A 16,643-nucleotide genomic window follows, 5' to 3' on the forward strand; every position below is an offset into this window, starting at 1 on the left:
AATATCGATAGACGTTATCTTCAGCACAATCTTTTTGTAATTTTTTAGCCCCTTTTAGCGATATATCGATAAGTCAGCTGGGAAACCCTATCGTCACATTGATCATCTCTAGACAACTGTGTGTACTTTATTAATTTTATTTTTCTGATATTTTCTCCGAAATTCACATAAACAAGGGTGTTATTACAGTTAAAGTTGAATTTGGAGCTTATTGTGCTTAATTCCTATTCATTTTATTTTGCCCAGTAAGCCGAAGAACTTTCAAAACATAAACATTCTTATGTAATTGTTCAGGGATAGGTTAAACTTTCAAATTACACGAAGAATCTAATTGATTTGGTTTAAATTCCAGCAAAGGCACAGCAAACAATGGGTGGACATCACGGAGAACCCTACAAGGTGCCACATCCATCGATCTACAAGGTGGAAAACGTGCCACAGCTGGTGGAAGTGAAAGAAGCTCTGGGTCGCCAGGGATTGAGTGATCCATGGCTGAGGTAATTGCATTCAATTGCGATGTATTTGCTGTCCTATTTGATATTAATTGTTTGGATTCTTTTAGGAATGAAGCCTGGCGCTACGAGAAGAAGGCCTTCGGCACCCACAGATCTCGTCTGAACGCCTTTCTCTTCCGCGGTCTCGGCGTTGGCTTTTGCGCCTTTCTTGCGACCATCGCCGTCGAGTATGGTTTGGGCATTGGCATGGCCATGGGCACGGTCACGACGACAAAGGCCACCATTAGTGAAATTAAATAAACATGTGTTAAGCTCTGAATTAATTTTATTCGCAGTTCATACTGTCGATTAACTCCAAACTAAAACAAGCCTCCAATCAATTGATCCTTGGCTTTAATTCCTCGTAGCACGAGCGCAAGAAAATTTGTGTCTTCTTTCCTGGATTGAAGTACTCATGGCCCTTTGACCAATCGTATCAAACCGCGTAAGCGAATATTTGGCCATTCGAATTAAATCCGCACTTGGTTATAGACTGATCCATGGCATTGCTAGACTTGAGCTTAGTACGGGCGTCCTTATCCCAGAAGCTGAATGTGCCATCAGAGCCGACTGTGACCAGAGTGCCATGCACCGGGTGGAATGCTATGTCGTTTACGGCGTAAATGTCCTGGAAGCCAGAGGTGCTTGTGGAGCGATGACACTTGAACGTGAAGTTATCTTTGGGATTAGCCGGGTTCACGTATTGGATGGCCACGCGACCCTCAATACTGCCCAAAGCGTATCCAGTGGGCTCTTTTTTCTTATCCCTAAAAATCGATATGGTGCGATGCTGATATTTCAATGGACTCTCCTGCCGCTTGTACTCGATAGGAGTGTTCTGCAACGAGTATATGATTAGGCCCCGCGATGCAGTGCCCACAACGGCCATGGGATACTCCCCATCCGCACAATAGCAGCGTTCAGGTAAGTTAATTGCCATCATTGGGTTAGGCGATCGGGTATCCCAAAACTATTTAACAAAGTGTAAGATATGAATATTAGTTTATAAGATTTGAATATTAGTTTAAGATTTACTCATCGATAGTATTATAAGAAATACCAATGTACTTGTCCTCGACAAGTATCGATATGCCAACACACATTCATTCGAATACGACGATCAAGAAAGAAGAACATATAATAAAACCGTGCTATTAAAAGTTTACATATCAGGTGTGGGGTTTGCCCAAAAAAAAACTCTGTGATGAACTATGCAGACATAAGAGCGAAAACCAAAAGTGAACTTAGCGGCATATTGCGTAGGCAAAACGTATATTTTGATCAAGATGCCAACATACACCAATTACGTACAGCAGTAAAAAAAATCATGGAAGACACGCATGAGCTAGGTAATACGGCGCCAAGCGCAGATGAGACTATGCAGGCAGACATTTTTGCTTAAAAACCAACTTAAATAAAATTAGAGTTGCTCAGTCAAAAATTCTACGACGAATATGCAATGCTCCATGGTACATACGAAACAGCGACATCGAGAGGGACCTAAAGGTTCCCAAAGTGGGCGATGTTATACAATTACATGCAGCAAGGTACTTGCAACGACTTGGTGGTCACCCTAATGCGCTAGCCAGACGTCTAATTAACCCGCCAAGGAAAAGAAGACTCAAAAGGAGTCATCCACTGGATCTCCCTACTAGATCCCTCCTATAACATCTCATTAACTTTTTGTAAATATTCTAAATAATGTATGTACCTACTCCATATATGTAACATTAAGTTTTAGTATGTATCTCCTGTGATCAATTGTTTTTCCCCTTAAATGTAAAACTAGATTAAGTTGCCACGAAAGGTAGCAGTAAACTTGTTTACAATAAAATACAAATTTTCCACATGAAAAAAAAAAGACATTTTTGCAGTCCCGGTTGAGCGCGAGATAGATAGAGACAACCGTAGTGCATAACACGCAGTAAAAGCGGCGCCAGAAGAATATGGTTAAAATGTGCAGAAGGCTCGAGAAGCATTCATGCCGCGACAAGACAACGCTTGTTCGAAATTGACCATGCGATCAGATGAATACGAAGAAGAATCGCGCCGTTTGCAGCAGTTGGAACAATTGTACGTTTTTTGCAAGCGCTTAGCTGATCTCAAATTAAGCATATTGAAAACGGAGAAAGAGGCTATGGAGTTGGAAACGCCGAGAGATTGCATCGACTTGACACACATTGAGGCGTTGATGCGTCCATTTTCTGGAGATGACGACCAGGCTGTAACCAGTTGGATAAGTAACTTTGAGGACATTATGAATTTCCATGGTGTATCCGAGTCCAAATGCTGGATATTAGCGAAGCGGCTGCTATGCGGATCGGCGAAGGCGTACATCGACCATGTGGCGCCTTTGACTTGGCAATTGATGCGAGCAGAATTGCTCAACGTCTTTGAGCAGAAAGTGACAGCGTGGGACATTGGAAAGCGACTGGAGGCTCGGAAAATTGCAAATAATGAAAGCGCATTGCAATATTTCGTCGCAATGTGCAGCATAGCGTCGCAAGCAGACATGGCCACGAGCGATGTGGTCAAATTCATCGTAGAGGGACTGCAGGACAAGACGGGCATGGCAGCATCCATGCTATATTGGAGCACACTCAACGAGTTGCGTGACAAGATGGTCACCTATGATAAGGTCAGAAGAGCTCCTGGCGTCGTAGCAATTCGTAGCGAAGGTATGACAAAGGGAAAACTAAATGTGAGTATGGCAGTTGGGCAGCAGCAAGGTGGTGGCGCAATGCGTTGCTACAACTGTCAATTGGCAACTGGCAATTTGGGAACGTTATGAAGGAATGCAGTCAGCCAAAGAGACCGGATGGGGCATGTTTTAACTGTTGGAGTACCAGCCACCTATATTCGCAGTGCCCGAAACGAAAGATGGCCACTAGGGTAGCTGCAGTTCAAGATGAGGAGCGACCAGGAGAAAAAAACAACGACGATTTAGCGGCTGTCCAGTTAATCACTTTATGACTTCCGTTTGGTGAACAAAGAGGCGTCAGTATTTTTAGTCTATTTGATACAGGTAGCCCTGTAAGTTTTATTCATAAGTCTTTGATACCGAAGTCGGCTATAGTTGAAGCCTATAATGAAGTTAGGAAATACTATGGACTAGGAGGACAACCAATTCCCATATGGGGTAAATTTAAGTGCCATATTGAATTTTGCACAAAGAAATATATCGTTTTATTAAACATCGTAGATGATAACATGCTGCCTTTGCCGGTATTGTTGGGACGCGATGCCCTTAAAGTTATTGAAGTAAAATTAGTTCATAAGAAAAATATCAATGCGAAGCAACACACACCATTAAGCTCGTTAAAGCAAAAAGCTATTAGTTTAACCTGCGCGTCTTTATTCACCGAACGTAAAAATAATATTAACATAAGACTACATGATAAGTTAGATGGTAATCAATCAGAAAGAAGCGAGCTAATCAAACGTTCTAATCCATTTAAAAATCAGACACAAGAAAACTCAAGGAATGACAAAATGGCCATCGAGAATATGAATCAAGGCGACGAGTTCAGTAACTTTTGTGCGGCGGTAGAGATTGATGAAGAGGAACATATTAACGTAGGTTTCGAATTTGGCCCCACTCTTGCAGAAAAGTGTAGGGAAGTTATTAAGACATACTATTTACACAAAGAATTTGACTTTAAAGCACCACCAAAGTATCAGATGCAGATTCGTGTAACAGAAACAACACCATTTCATTGTACTCCGCGTCGTTTATCCTACCAGGAGAGAGAGAAAGTAGCTGAAATAGTAGATGATCTGTTAGAAAAGAAAGTAATCCGTCATAGTGAGTCTTCTTATGCTTCCCCGTTGGTCCTAGTAAAAAAAAAATCAGGAGAACTTCGAATGTGTGTCGATTACCGTGGTCTGAACAAACGAATTGTTAAAGATAATTTCCCATTGCCCCTTATTGAGGACTGTCTTGAGTTTTTAGAAAACAAGTGCTGTTTTTCCATTATAGATTTGAAAAGTGGGTATCATCAAATAGTCGTAGAAGAAAAATCAGTTCCGTATACATCGTTTGTGACACCGCAAGGACAGTATGAGTACTTGAGAATGCCCTTTGGGTTAAAAAATGGATCCGCTATTGTTCAGAGATTTATTTCGGAGCTCTGGAGAGACTTTATTAGGAACAAAAGCATTGTAGTGTACATGGATGATATATTAGTAGCGACTAAAACAGTTGAAGAACACATGGATATATTAAAAAGACTATGCATTCGGTTTAGCGAGCAAAATTTAGAGATAAATCTAAAAAAGTGTAGGTTTGTCAATCGAAACATCGATTTCCTGGGGTATAAAGTTAATCAAAACGGAATAGTTCCTAGTGATTCCCATATTGAGGCCTTGAAAAAATACCCAGTCCCTCAAAATGTAAAAGCACTGCACTCATGCTTGGGATTCTTTTCGTATTTTCGACGTTTCATGTTGTCATTTGCGACGACAGCTAAGCCCTTGGTGCAGTTGTTAAAAGAAGGTGGTCCGTTTCCCATGAATAGAGAACAGGTGAAGACGTTTGAAACTCTTAAGAATGCGTTGGCAAATCCTCCGGTATTAGCCATTTTTAGCCCAAATAGAGAAACGGAATTACATACAGACGCAAGTTCATACGGTTATGGCGCAATACTGATGCAAAGACAAGATGATGGGAAGATGCACCCTGTGTCCTATTATTCCGGCAAAACAACAGAAAGAGAATCACGTTATCATAGTTTCGAACTAGAGACATTGGCTATAATTTATGCATTGAGGCGTTTTAGAGCATATTTGGAGAATAGGTCCTTCAAAATAATCACGGATTGTAATTCGTTAGTACAGACGTTAACCAGAAAGTCAATTAGTCCTAAGATAGCACGGTGGTCCCTAGAGTTAGAGAACTATGATTACTCCATTATGCACAGACCTGGAGCCAGTATGGCGCACGTTGATGCGCTGAGCAGACAAGATCAAGTGACGAATATGTTAGAGGATGGTTATAGAGTCAAATACGGTTTAGAAAAGTCTAATTTAGAAAAAGATGAGAGTAGAAAGCAATATACAAGGAATAGTGTAAGTAGAGACAACCCTGGTAGTGAGCATAGAGGTACCGTAGAGAACCCTGTGATTAAGTGTAGAGAATTAAATATCAGTAGAGAGCGTAGTAGTACCGTACAGAACCCTGCGATTGAGTGTGGAGAATCAAGTGCAGTAGGAAGTAGATTGGGAAATAGGTGGAAGTCTGATGATAGAGAGAACCTTGGTAGTGATTGTAGAGATAACATAGAGAATAGTGAATATAGGGAAGAGGATGGATCGAAGATTGAAATTAGAGATTTGAGCCAATGTAGAAGAAGCGTTAACGATGTGGTGGGGGAGTAAAGTACATTAGTAATAGGAATTCAGATAAAGAGAAAAAATGTGTTGAGGATACAGTAGAGAGGGACAAGTTAGAGTTTCAGGAGGAAAGATTACTAAAATCATTGATAGTTGGGGTAGTAGGTGCAACGCCAGAAGATGTTGATTTGATATTGCAAACAGAACAGATGCGAGACAAGGAAGTAGTTAGGATTCGAAAAATGCTAGAGGATGGAATTGAAGTAGATTTTGAAATGATAGATGGTATTGTTTACAAGAGGAGTTGTGAAAACAAACTATATTTCTATGTACCAATGTGTATGGAAGAGCAGTTGATAAGGCGGTCACACGAAAAACTAGGACATCTGGCCGCAGAGAAGTGCGTGAGTGACCTTTTGAGGACCTACTGGTTTCCGTCAATGAGAAGTAAAGTGGCAAGGTTCATCAGAAACTGTATACCGTGTATACTACACTCGATGCCTAAAACAATCCATAACAGAACGCTCCATAGTATCCCAAAGTCGTGTGTTCCTTTTCATACCCTACATGTTGATCATTTGGGTCCGTTGCCGAGTATTAGATCTAAGCGAAAACACCTCCTTGTGGTAATAGATGCATTCACTAAGTTTGTCAAATTGTTCCCGGTTAATAGTACCAGCACGCGGGAAGCGAAGGATGCCTTAAGTAAATATTTTGATTTCTATAGTCGCCCTACTAGGATAATATCAGATCGTGGGACCTGTTTCACCTCGTTAGAGTTCTCTAGTTTTCTGCAGGAGATAGGGGTAGAGCACATTAAGGTAGCTACAGGTGCACCGCAGGCAAATGGCCAAGTGGAGCGGGTGAATCGTGTTCTTACTCCTATGTTAGGAAAACTGTCAGAGCCCCTTGAGCAAGCCGATTGGTATAGGTTGCTGAGCAAGGTAGAGCACGCCATTAATAACTCCGTTAACAGCAGTACGAAAAGGACACCTAGCACATTGTTATTTGGAATACCCCAGAAAGGACCCGTTGTAGATGAATTAACCTAATACCTAGAGGAGAAGTTAGCGTCAGAACTTAGAGAGTTGGAAACTATAAGAGAAATAGCAAGTGAGAACATACGGCTGTCGCAGAAAAGAAATGAGAAGATGTATGCCCATAAACATAGAGCCCCATTAAAGTATGAACCTGGTGACTATGTAGCAGTCCGGCATGTGGACACAACACCGGGGATCAATAAGAAGTTCGCACCAAAGTATCGAGGACCGTACAGGATCAATAGAGTATTGGATAATGATCGTTATGAGGTTGTCGACATTGAGGACTGTCAGTTGACGCAAATGCCATTCCGAAGTATACTAGAACCAGCAAGGCTTAAACCCTGGGTAGAGTGTAAGGATAAAACCATGGTCTCATGTTGTTAATCGATGAAATAGTATGTTAAGTAAGACAACACCGAATAAGAAATGTTTAACCAACTGTATGCCTTAGTGTGTAGATCGTGGGCGATCTGTAGTCAGGTTGCCCGAATGTAAGATATGAATATTAGTTTATAAGATTTTAATATTAGTTTAAGATTTACTCATCGATAGTATTATAAGAAATACCAATGTACTCGATATATCGATACTTGTCGAGGACAAGGACAGATCAGGTGCCAACACACATTCATACGAATACGACGATCAAGAAAGAAGAACATATAATAAAACCGTGCTATTAAAAGTTTACAAAAGGAATTAGGTTTTACTGTATTGTAGCTGAGGGAATGGCAGAGGCTTACCTTCAATGTTTTATCCCAGTTCGGCCCCTTTACCATGTGACATGTTTTTACTGGCCCATCGTGAGCCGCCACTTGCATTACTTGATCCGATCCCAAGTCCCAGAGCTTTACTTGCTTATCGCAGGACGCCATAAACACTTTCGTACCATCGTCAGACCAGCACACATCGAGCACTGGTCCGCCCATTGATTTTATCGATTTTGGCACTGTTGCTCCATTCTGTTCCACCTCCCAACAACGTACGCTGCTGTCCCAGCTGCCGGCAATCAGGAAGTTTTTGGAAGGCAATGTGCTTGGGCTGAACTCCAATGCCGAAACAGAGTCGTCGGGCGGCGATGCCACCTCGAAATCGTTCATGCGATTCGATGATTGTGTGGCCCCAAACATGATTTTATTCTTTAAATGTCGGAAAATTGTTAAGTTTTTGTTGTTGTCGTCGCGAATGTTGTATTGTGTATTGCTTAAAGATGAGAGCAGATTAGAGATGCTAAATATATATCAATACATCGATAATATATATGTGGGTAATATTTTTTAGACTGGCGAAATTATTATTGTGTGGATTTTTTGTATCATCTATTATCAATTGGGAGATAGTTTACGATATTTTTGTGCTGTTTCACGTCGCGAGATAAGATGTGCCGACTTTTATTTCTACTCATCGATGCACAGGGTAGCTGCACAAACTTATCGGTATTTTTGTGCGATAAGCGGAACCTATCGGCGTTTTATTTTTTTGATTGGCATGAAAAAAAATCATGGTTTTCAGTCATAAAATCATCTAGATACAGTAGTATACAGTAGAGGAACCTGCCTCTGGTGAATTGGTGAATTCAAATGAAAGTAGTTTGCAAAATGTTAACATCAATGAGACGGTATACCAACATTCTCACTCCTACCTAAAACCTGTTGCAGATAACACTCTTGTATAGAGTGCCAATCATTTTCCTTGGAAAATAAATATCAGGAATGCTCTTCTGAGTAAAATAAGACACAGGCATTCCGCGCATAGCGGATCCAATCGATTGGCAGGACTGTCCCGATCACGAAAAGACATGTCAGACAGATCGGCCATACAGAAATAGACATGTACCTTGATTATTTGCAAAAGCAAAAGTTCAGTTCGGTATATCTCGACAAAATGGTGAAGGACCTACTTAATGGTGCCAGTTTTTTCCCAATTTAATGATGTAATGGGGTTTGATTTATTTAGAAATTATGGCAAATCACAGGTCGTGCTGCGAATACCCTATTTTATTTACAGTCACGTCACACCAGCTATATGGCTGGTAAATATAGCCAGATCGAGTGTAAATCGTTTCTTTATAAAAGTGCAACTGAGGACTCGTGCTTTACAGCTGCCTCTGTTCACCTGCTTTTGTTTATATCGCCGAGTATTACTGTATCGAATGATGAAGCCATATATGAAAGTGGTTTAAGTTACTTTTGTATTGCATCATCCCTCAGTAGAGGAAGGGCTGCATCATCTTAACGAAACTCGAAGAATACGTTTAATTCTGCACCACTGTTAAATATTTTAGGGATGTTCTTGGACGATTCTAAAAAGAGTTCTAAATCACTAAAAAGAATCCCACTTAAAAGCGAATGATATAAACGCTTTATCTTTATATACTGAGGCATCGTATCCTGTTTATACCGCCTAGTACCAGTAGATAAGCCCGAAATGAAATGATGTTGTCAGTGCGGAAGTTAGGTCCGATGGGTAGATCTGGTACGTTGGGAACCCCATATTTGTTAGTAGACTTTAAATATAGTATAACAAAAAAAGTTCAGTGCATATTATACCGCATACCTGTCCACACATTAAAAATGTAAATACAGTTTTTCGGGTACTACATTTTGTTGCTTTGTATTCAGCTGTCACCTGTGTAAAAAAAAATCCCCCAGAATTGATATTCGGCACTCAATTTGCAAGGGCAATTTCAGTAAAAGCGAAATTTATTTATTTAACCAGTATATTGTTAAAATCGTATACCTTTTTACACGGGGTGCTTTTTCCAGTGACAAAGAAAATAGGTCATTGAGATTAAGAGCGGGGGATTGCTTGAAAACCACAAACCACAAATCCTCGCATCGCAGTGAGTAAGATATTAATTCTAAGAAGTTATGAATGGGAATAAGACAACTGAGTATAACAGAGTAAGAGCAATGCCCCCGCCGAAGAACTCAAAATACTCAAAATGAGTATTGGGGTATATTAGATTTGTGGTAAAAGTGGATGTGTGTAACGTCCAGAAGGAATCGTTTCCGACCCCATAAAGTATATATATTCTTGATCAGCATCAATAGCCGAGTCGATTGAGCCATGTCTGTCTGTCCGTCCCCTTCAGCGCCTAGTGCTCAAAGACTATATGAGCGAGAGCAACGATGTTTTGGATCCAGACTTCTGTGATATGTCACTGCTACAAGAATATTTCAAAACTTTGCCCCGCCCACTTCCGCCCACACAAATGGCGAAAATCTGTGGCATCCACAATTTCGACGATACGAGAAAACTAAAAACGCAGAATCGTAGAAGATGACTATATCTTCTAGAGTGCAAAATCTCAACCAGATCGTATAATTATTATAGCCAGAATCAAGAAAACAATTTCATTCTTTCTCGCTCTGTCTCTCTCTAACACACAGGTTTCATGGTCGGTTTTGCCAATTGCAAAATATGAGTTCAAGGATCTCAGAACCTATAAGAGCCAGAGCAACCAAATTCCACACTCCTGTGATATCGGACTTTGACCATTTTGTGTCAAAATTTCGCCACACCCCCTTCCGCCCCCGCAATGGACGAAAATCTGGGGCATACACAAATCTCAGAGACTATTAAGGCTAGAGTAACCAAATTTGATCCAAACACTCCTTTAAGATGTCACTATAAAACGTATATCTCAAAATTTCGCTCCACCCTCTTTCGCCCCCACAAAGGACGAAAATCTGTTGCATCCACAATATTGCAGATTCGAGAAAACTAAAAACGCAGAATCATAGATAATGACCATATCTATCAGATTGCTGAATCTGGATCAGATCAGATCATTTTTATAGCCAAAAGGAACAAATCAATATGCACTGGCTACGCAGCGCCCGACGTCACGCTCAGACTGATTTTCTGTCTCTCTCGCACGCACTCTTTGTCGTGTCGTTCAATATTAGCGGCGTCTGCCGGAGGAGAGCCATACTGACTTAGTATCGGGTATAACTGTAGAGTTGCGGTGTCCGCTGCAACTCACAACGTTCCCCCTCGTTTTTTTTATATTCATATTTTAGTTTATTTACAGACGACTCGCAGTGCTTTGTGGACGTTCGCCTCATTGACTTTGCTCACACAGCGTTTGTGCCACGCAATGGCAGCATGCTACCCACTCCGCCCGTGGCCCCCTTCACCATGGACCCGACGGCGGCTTTCTCACCGGCCTGGACAGCCTTAATCGACTGCTCAACGAGATACTGGCAGAGGACAGGATCTAGACAGAGTTCGGTGAAAAGAAGTGAAAAGAAACAGGGAGTGGAAACTAGAGCGGAGAAAGGAACACAAGTTAAAAGTACAATTTAATTTCAAAATACCTAAATTGTTGTAGCAACATGTGTTAAATTATGAAACTCGAAATGTGATTCAAAAGAAACCTATTTAACCAGATATAGCCCCCCAAAATGAATGGAACCTCTTTTAACCTTTAACCAAGCATAACCTTAAGAGCAGAGCAGAGATTGGAACAGATTTGGTCCCCCTTGATTTTTCAAAGCATTTGCCAGCAAAGAACGCAACACACTACAAAAATGAAAAAAAAAAACCATAAAAAACGCTTCAAAAGTAGATGAAATGTTTATAGATTGATAGTTTAATTGAATGTTCGTGCTTTCTGCATTTCCAGATCAGAATTAAGCTTAAAAGTGTTCGATGGAACTGAATATGATTTAACCGTTTGTGAGAATTCTTTATGAATATACACCTATATATGTATTGTATTTTAAGAGTGATTAAGGGGCATGCGGATCATGCGTTTTTGTAACTAGCTTTTACAATACAATGCAAAATGACAAACCAACAAGAGTGTAAGGAACAGTATTTCGTTATACGAGAATGTATCTATTGTATGCTTTCAACTGATTTCCAATTTCCAATGGTAGTGACAGTGTTTTAAAGTAAAGTGATCTATTAAAATAACCACAAACACAATATATAAGTTAATTAAAAGAATCGCTATTAATATATAAATCCTGCAAATATTACTATTACTTATTGTGTAACTAGAGAATTAAATGAAATATAATTCATGTATATTTTCACTTAAGCACGTTTACAAATTACAAATGTTCTACGGATTTACGTTTAAATAATAAAGAAATATTCGAAAAATTAAATCTAGCGAACGCTTTTTTCAAATATCGATAGACGTTATCTTCAGCACAATCTTTTTGTAATTTTTTAGCCCCTTTAAGCGATATATCGATAAGTCAGCTGGGAAACCCTATCGTCCCATTGATCATCTCTAGACAACTGTGTGTACTTTATTAATTTTATTTTTCTGATATTTTCTCCGAAATTCACATAAACAAGGGGGTTATTACAGTTAAAGTTGAATTTGGAGCTTATTGTGCTTAATTCCTATTCATTTTATTTTGCCCAGTAAGCCGAAGAACTTTCAAAACATAAACATTCTTATGTAATTGTTCAGGGATAGGTTAAACTTTCAAATTACACGAAGAATCTAATTGATTTGGTTTAAATTCCAGCAAAGGCACAGCAAACAATTGGTTTTCCTCACGGAGAACCCTACAAGGTGCCACATCCATCGATCTACAAGGTGGAAAACGTGCCACAGCTGGTGGAAGTGAAAGAAGCTCTGGGTCGCCAGGGATTGAGTGATCCATGGCTGAGGTAATTGCATTCAATTGCGATGTATTTACTGTCCTATTTGATATTAATTGTTTGGATTCTTTTAGGAATGAAGCCTGGCGCTACGAGAAGAAGGCCTTCGGCACCCACAGATCTCGTCTGAACGCCTTTCTCTTCCGCGGTCTCGGCGTTGGCTTTTGCGCCTTTCTTGCGACCATCGCCGTCGAGTACGGTTTGGGCACTGGCAAGGGCCAGGGCGGCCATGGGCACGGTCACGACGACAAAGGCCACCATTAGTGAAATTAAATAAACATGTGTTACGCTCTGAATTAATTTTATTCGCAGTTCATACTGTTGATTAACTCCAAACTAAAACAAGCCTCCAATCAATTGATCCTTGGCTTTAATTCATCGTAGCACGAGCGCAAGAAAATTTGTGTCTTCTTTCCTGGATTGAAGTACTCATGGCCCTTTGACCAATCGTATCCAACCGCGTAAGCGAATATTTGGCCATTCGAATTAAATCCGCACTTGGTTATAGACTGATCCATGGCATCGCTAGACTTGAGCTTAGTACGGGCGTCCTTATCCCAGAAGCTGAATGTGCCATCAGAGCCGACTGTGACCAGAGTGCCATGCACCGGATGGAATGCTATGTCGTTTACGGCGTAAATGTCCTGGAAGCCAGAGGTGCTTGTGGAGCGATGACACTTGAACGTGAAGTTATCTTTGGGATTAGCCGGATTCACGTATTGGATGGCCACGCGACCCTCAATACTGCCCAAAGCGTATCCAGTGGGCTCTTTTTTCTTATCCCTAAAAATCGATATGGTGCGATGCTGATATTTCAATGGACTCTCCTGCCGCTTGTACTCGCTAGGAGTGTTCTGCAACGAGTATATGATTAGGCCCCGCGATGCAGTGCCCACAACGGCCATGGGATACTCCACATCCGCACAATAGCAGCGTTCAGGTAAGTTAATTGCCATCATTGGGTTGGGCGATCGGGTATCCCAAAACTATTTAACAAAGGAATTAGGTTTTACTGTATTGGAGCTGAGGGAATGGCAGAGGCTTACCTTCAATGTTTTATCCCAGGATCCTGTCATCAGACACTTGTAGTTCGGCCCCTTTACCATGTGACATGTTTTTACTGGCCCATCGTGAGCCGCCACTTGCATTACTTGATCCGATCCCAAGTCCCAGAGCTTTACTTGCTTATCGCAGGACGCCATAAACACTTTCGTACCATCGTCAGACCAGCACACATCGAGCACTGGTCCGCCCATTGATTTTATCGATTTTGGCACTGTTGCTCCATTCTGTTCCACCTCCCAACAACGTACGCTGCTGTCCCAGCTGCCGGCAATCAGGAAGTTTTTGGAAGGCAATGTGCTTGGGCTGAACTCCAATGCCGAAACAGAGTCGTCGGGCGGCGATGCCACCTCGAAATCGTTCATGCGATTCGATGATTGTGTGGCCCCAAACATGATTTTATTCTTTAAATGTCGGAAAATTGTTAAGTTTTTGTTGTTGTCGTCGCGAATGTTGTATTGTGTATTGCTTAAAGATGAGAGCAGATTAGAGATGCTAAATATATATCAATACATCGATAATATATATGTGGGTAATATTTTTTAGACTGGCGAAATTATTATTGTGTGGATTTTTTGTATCATCTATTATCAATTGGGAGATAGTTTACGATATTTTTGTGCTGTTTCACGTCGCGAGATAAGATGTGCCGACTTTTATTTCTACTCATCGATGCACAGGGTAGCTGCACAAACTTATCGGTATTTTTGTGCGATAAGCGGAACCTATCGGCGTTTTATTTTTTTGATTGGCATGAAAAAAAATCATGGTTTTCAGTCATAAAATCATCTAGATACAGTAGTATACAGTAGAGGAACCTGCCTCTGGTGAATTGGTGAATTCAAATGAAAGTAGTTTGCAAAATGTTAACATCAATGAGACGGTATACCAACATTCTCACTCCTACCTAAAACCTGTTGCAGATAACACTCTTGTATAGAGTGCCAATCATTTTCCTTGGAAAATAAATATCAGGAATGCTCTTCTGAGTAAAATAAGACACAGGCATTCCGCGCATAGCGGATCCAATCGATTGGCAGGACTGTCCCGATCACGAAAAGACATGTCAGACAGATCGGCCATACAGAAATAGACATGTACCTTAATTATTTGCAAAACCAAAAGTTCAGTTCGGTATATCTCGACAAAATGGTGAAGGACCTACTTAATGGTGCCAGTTTTTGCCCAATTTAATGATGTAATGGGGTTTGATTTATTTAGAAATTATGGCAAATCACAGGTCGTGCTGCGAATACCCTATTTTATTTACAGTCACGTCACACCAGCTATATGGCTGGTAAATATAGCCAGATCGAGTGTAAATCGTTTCTTTATAAAAGTGCAACTGAGGACTCGTGCTTTAAAGCTGCCCTTGTTCACCTGCTTTTGTTTATATCGCCGAGTATTACTGTATCGAATGATGAAGCCATATATGAAAGTGGTTTAAGTTACTTTTGTATTGCATCATCCCTCAGTAGAGGAAGGGCTGCATCATCTTAACGAAACTCGAAGAATACGTTTAATTCTGCACCACTGTTAAATATTTTAGGGATGTTCTTGGACGATTCTAAAAAGAGTTCTAAATCACTAAAAAGAATCCCACTTAAAAGCGAATGATATAAACGCTTTATCTTTATATACTGAGGCATCGTATCCTGTTTATACCTCCTAGTACCAGTAGATAAGCCCGGAATGAAATGATGTTGTCAGTGCGGAAGTTAGGTCCGATGGGTAGATCTGGTACGTTGGGAACCCCATATTTGTTAGTAGACTTTAAATATAGTATAACAAAAAAAGTTCAGTGCAGGTACCGCATACCTGTCCACACATTAAAAATGTAAATACAGTTTTTCGGGTACTACATTTTGTTGCTTTGTATTCAGCTGTCACCTGTGTAAAAAAAAATCCCCCAGAATTGATATTCGGCACTCAATTTGCAAGGGCAATTTCAGTAAAAGCGAAATTTATTTATTTAACCAGTATATTGATAAAATCGTATACCTTTTTACACGGGGTGCTTTTTCCAGTGACAAAGAAAATAGGTCATTGAGATTAAGAGCGGGGGATTGCTTGAAAACCACAAACCACAAAACCTCGCATCGCAGTGAGTAAGATATTAATTCTAAGAAGTTATGAATGGGAATAAGACAACTGAGTATAACAGAGTAAGAGCAATGCCCCCGCCGAAGAACTCAAAATACTCAAAATGAGTATTGGGGTATATTAGATTTGTGGTAAAAGTGGATGTGTGTAACGTCCAGAAGGAATCGTTTCCGACCCCATAAAGTATATATATTCTTGATCAGCATCAATAGCCGAGTCGATTGAGCCATGTCTGTCTGTCCGTCTGTCCGTCCCCTTTAGCGCCTAGTGCTCAAAGACTATAAGAGCGAGAGAAAGGTGTTTTGGATCCAGACTTCTGTGATATGTCACTGCTACAAGAATATTACAAAACTTTGCCCCGCCCACTTCCGCCCCCACAAAGGGCGAAAATCTGTGGCATCCACAATTTCGACGATACGAGAAAACTAAAAACGTAGAATCGTAGAAGATGACTATATCTTCTAGAGTGCAATCTCAACCAGATCGTATAATTATTATAGCCAGAATCAAGAAAACAATTTCATTCTTTCTCGCTCTGTCTCTCTCTAACACACAGGTTTCATGGTCGGTTTTGCCAATTGCAAAATATGAGTTCAAGGATCTCAGAACCTATAAGAGCCAGAGCAACCAAATTCCACACTCCTGTGATATCGGACTTTGACCATTTTGTGTCAAAATTTCGCCACACCCCATTCCCCCCCCGCAAAGGACGAAAATCTGAGGCATCCACAAATCTCAGAGACTATTAAGGCTAGAGTAACCAAATTTGATCCACACACTCCTTTAAGATGTCACTATAAAACGTATATCTCAAAATTTCGCTCCACCCTCTTCCGCCCCCACAAAGGACGAAAATCTGTTGCATCCACAATATTGCAGATTCGAGAAAACTAAAAACGCAGAATCATAGATAAGGACCATATCTATCAGATTGCTGAATCTGGATCAGATCAGATCATTTTTATAGCCAAAAGGAACAAAT

The 16,643-nt window shown here is 40.6% G+C and overlaps 3 protein-coding genes, 1 long non-coding RNA gene and 1 pseudogene across 4 annotated transcripts; 3 read left to right on the forward strand and 2 right to left on the reverse strand.

Moving 5' to 3' along the window:
• The first annotated feature begins 145 nt into the window (after window positions 1-145).
• On the forward strand, window positions 146-839 carry LOC117192066 (annotated as a pseudogene).
• Window positions 767-8,067, reverse strand: LOC117192063 (mRNA export factor-like). Its single transcript, XM_033396777.1, has 2 exons — window positions 7,612-8,067; window positions 767-1,464 (listed from the first exon to the last, which is right to left on the reverse strand). The coding sequence occupies exons 1-2, from the start codon at window positions 7,996-7,998 to the stop codon at window positions 931-933; spliced, it is 921 nt and encodes a 306-aa protein (XP_033252668.1). The 5' UTR covers window positions 7,999-8,067; the 3' UTR covers window positions 767-930.
• Window positions 8,068-10,778: 2,711 nt separating this feature from the next.
• On the forward strand, window positions 10,779-11,227 carry LOC117192070. The gene is made up of 2 exons (XR_004474185.1): window positions 10,779-10,819; window positions 10,894-11,227. It is a non-coding gene; the product is annotated as an uncharacterized LOC117192070 (long non-coding RNA).
• Window positions 11,228-12,383: 1,156 nt separating this feature from the next.
• On the forward strand, window positions 12,384-12,853 carry LOC117192068 (NADH dehydrogenase [ubiquinone] 1 beta subcomplex subunit 3-like; the record flags this gene model as incomplete). The annotated part of the gene is made up of 2 exons (XM_033396779.1): window positions 12,384-12,505; window positions 12,571-12,853. Coding segments are annotated over 2 exons (312 nt in total), but the record flags the coding sequence as incomplete, so codon positions are not given.
• Window positions 12,781-14,118, reverse strand: LOC117192062 (mRNA export factor-like). The gene is made up of 2 exons (XM_033396776.1): window positions 13,543-14,118; window positions 12,781-13,482 (listed from the first exon to the last, which is right to left on the reverse strand). The coding sequence occupies exons 1-2, from the start codon at window positions 13,951-13,953 to the stop codon at window positions 12,850-12,852; spliced, it is 1,044 nt and encodes a 347-aa protein (XP_033252667.1). The 5' UTR covers window positions 13,954-14,118; the 3' UTR covers window positions 12,781-12,849.
• Window positions 14,119-16,643: the final 2,525 nt, after the last annotated feature.

Source organism: Drosophila miranda, assembly GCF_003369915.1.
Source record: "Drosophila miranda strain MSH22 chromosome Y unlocalized genomic scaffold, D.miranda_PacBio2.1 Contig_Y1_pilon, whole genome shotgun sequence".
Taxonomy (NCBI): Eukaryota; Metazoa; Arthropoda; class Insecta; order Diptera; family Drosophilidae; genus Drosophila; species Drosophila miranda.

Excerpts from the sequence above, each read along its gene's own strand:
- LOC117192062 (XM_033396776.1), bottom strand. The coding sequence starts at position 13,953 with ATGTTTGGGGCCACACAATCATCGAATCGCATGAACGATTTCGAGGTG. Across the intron at positions 13,483-13,542 it reads CCTGGGATAAAACATTGAAG|TTTTGGGATACCCGATCGCC; the intron begins GTAAGCCTCTGC and ends TTTGTTAAATAG.
- LOC117192063 (XM_033396777.1), bottom strand. The coding sequence starts at position 7,998 with ATGTTTGGGGCCACACAATCATCGAATCGCATGAACGATTTCGAGGTG. Across the intron at positions 1,465-7,611 it reads ACTGGGATAAAACATTGAAG|TTTTGGGATACCCGATCGCC; the intron begins GTAAGCCTCTGC and ends TTTGTTAAATAG.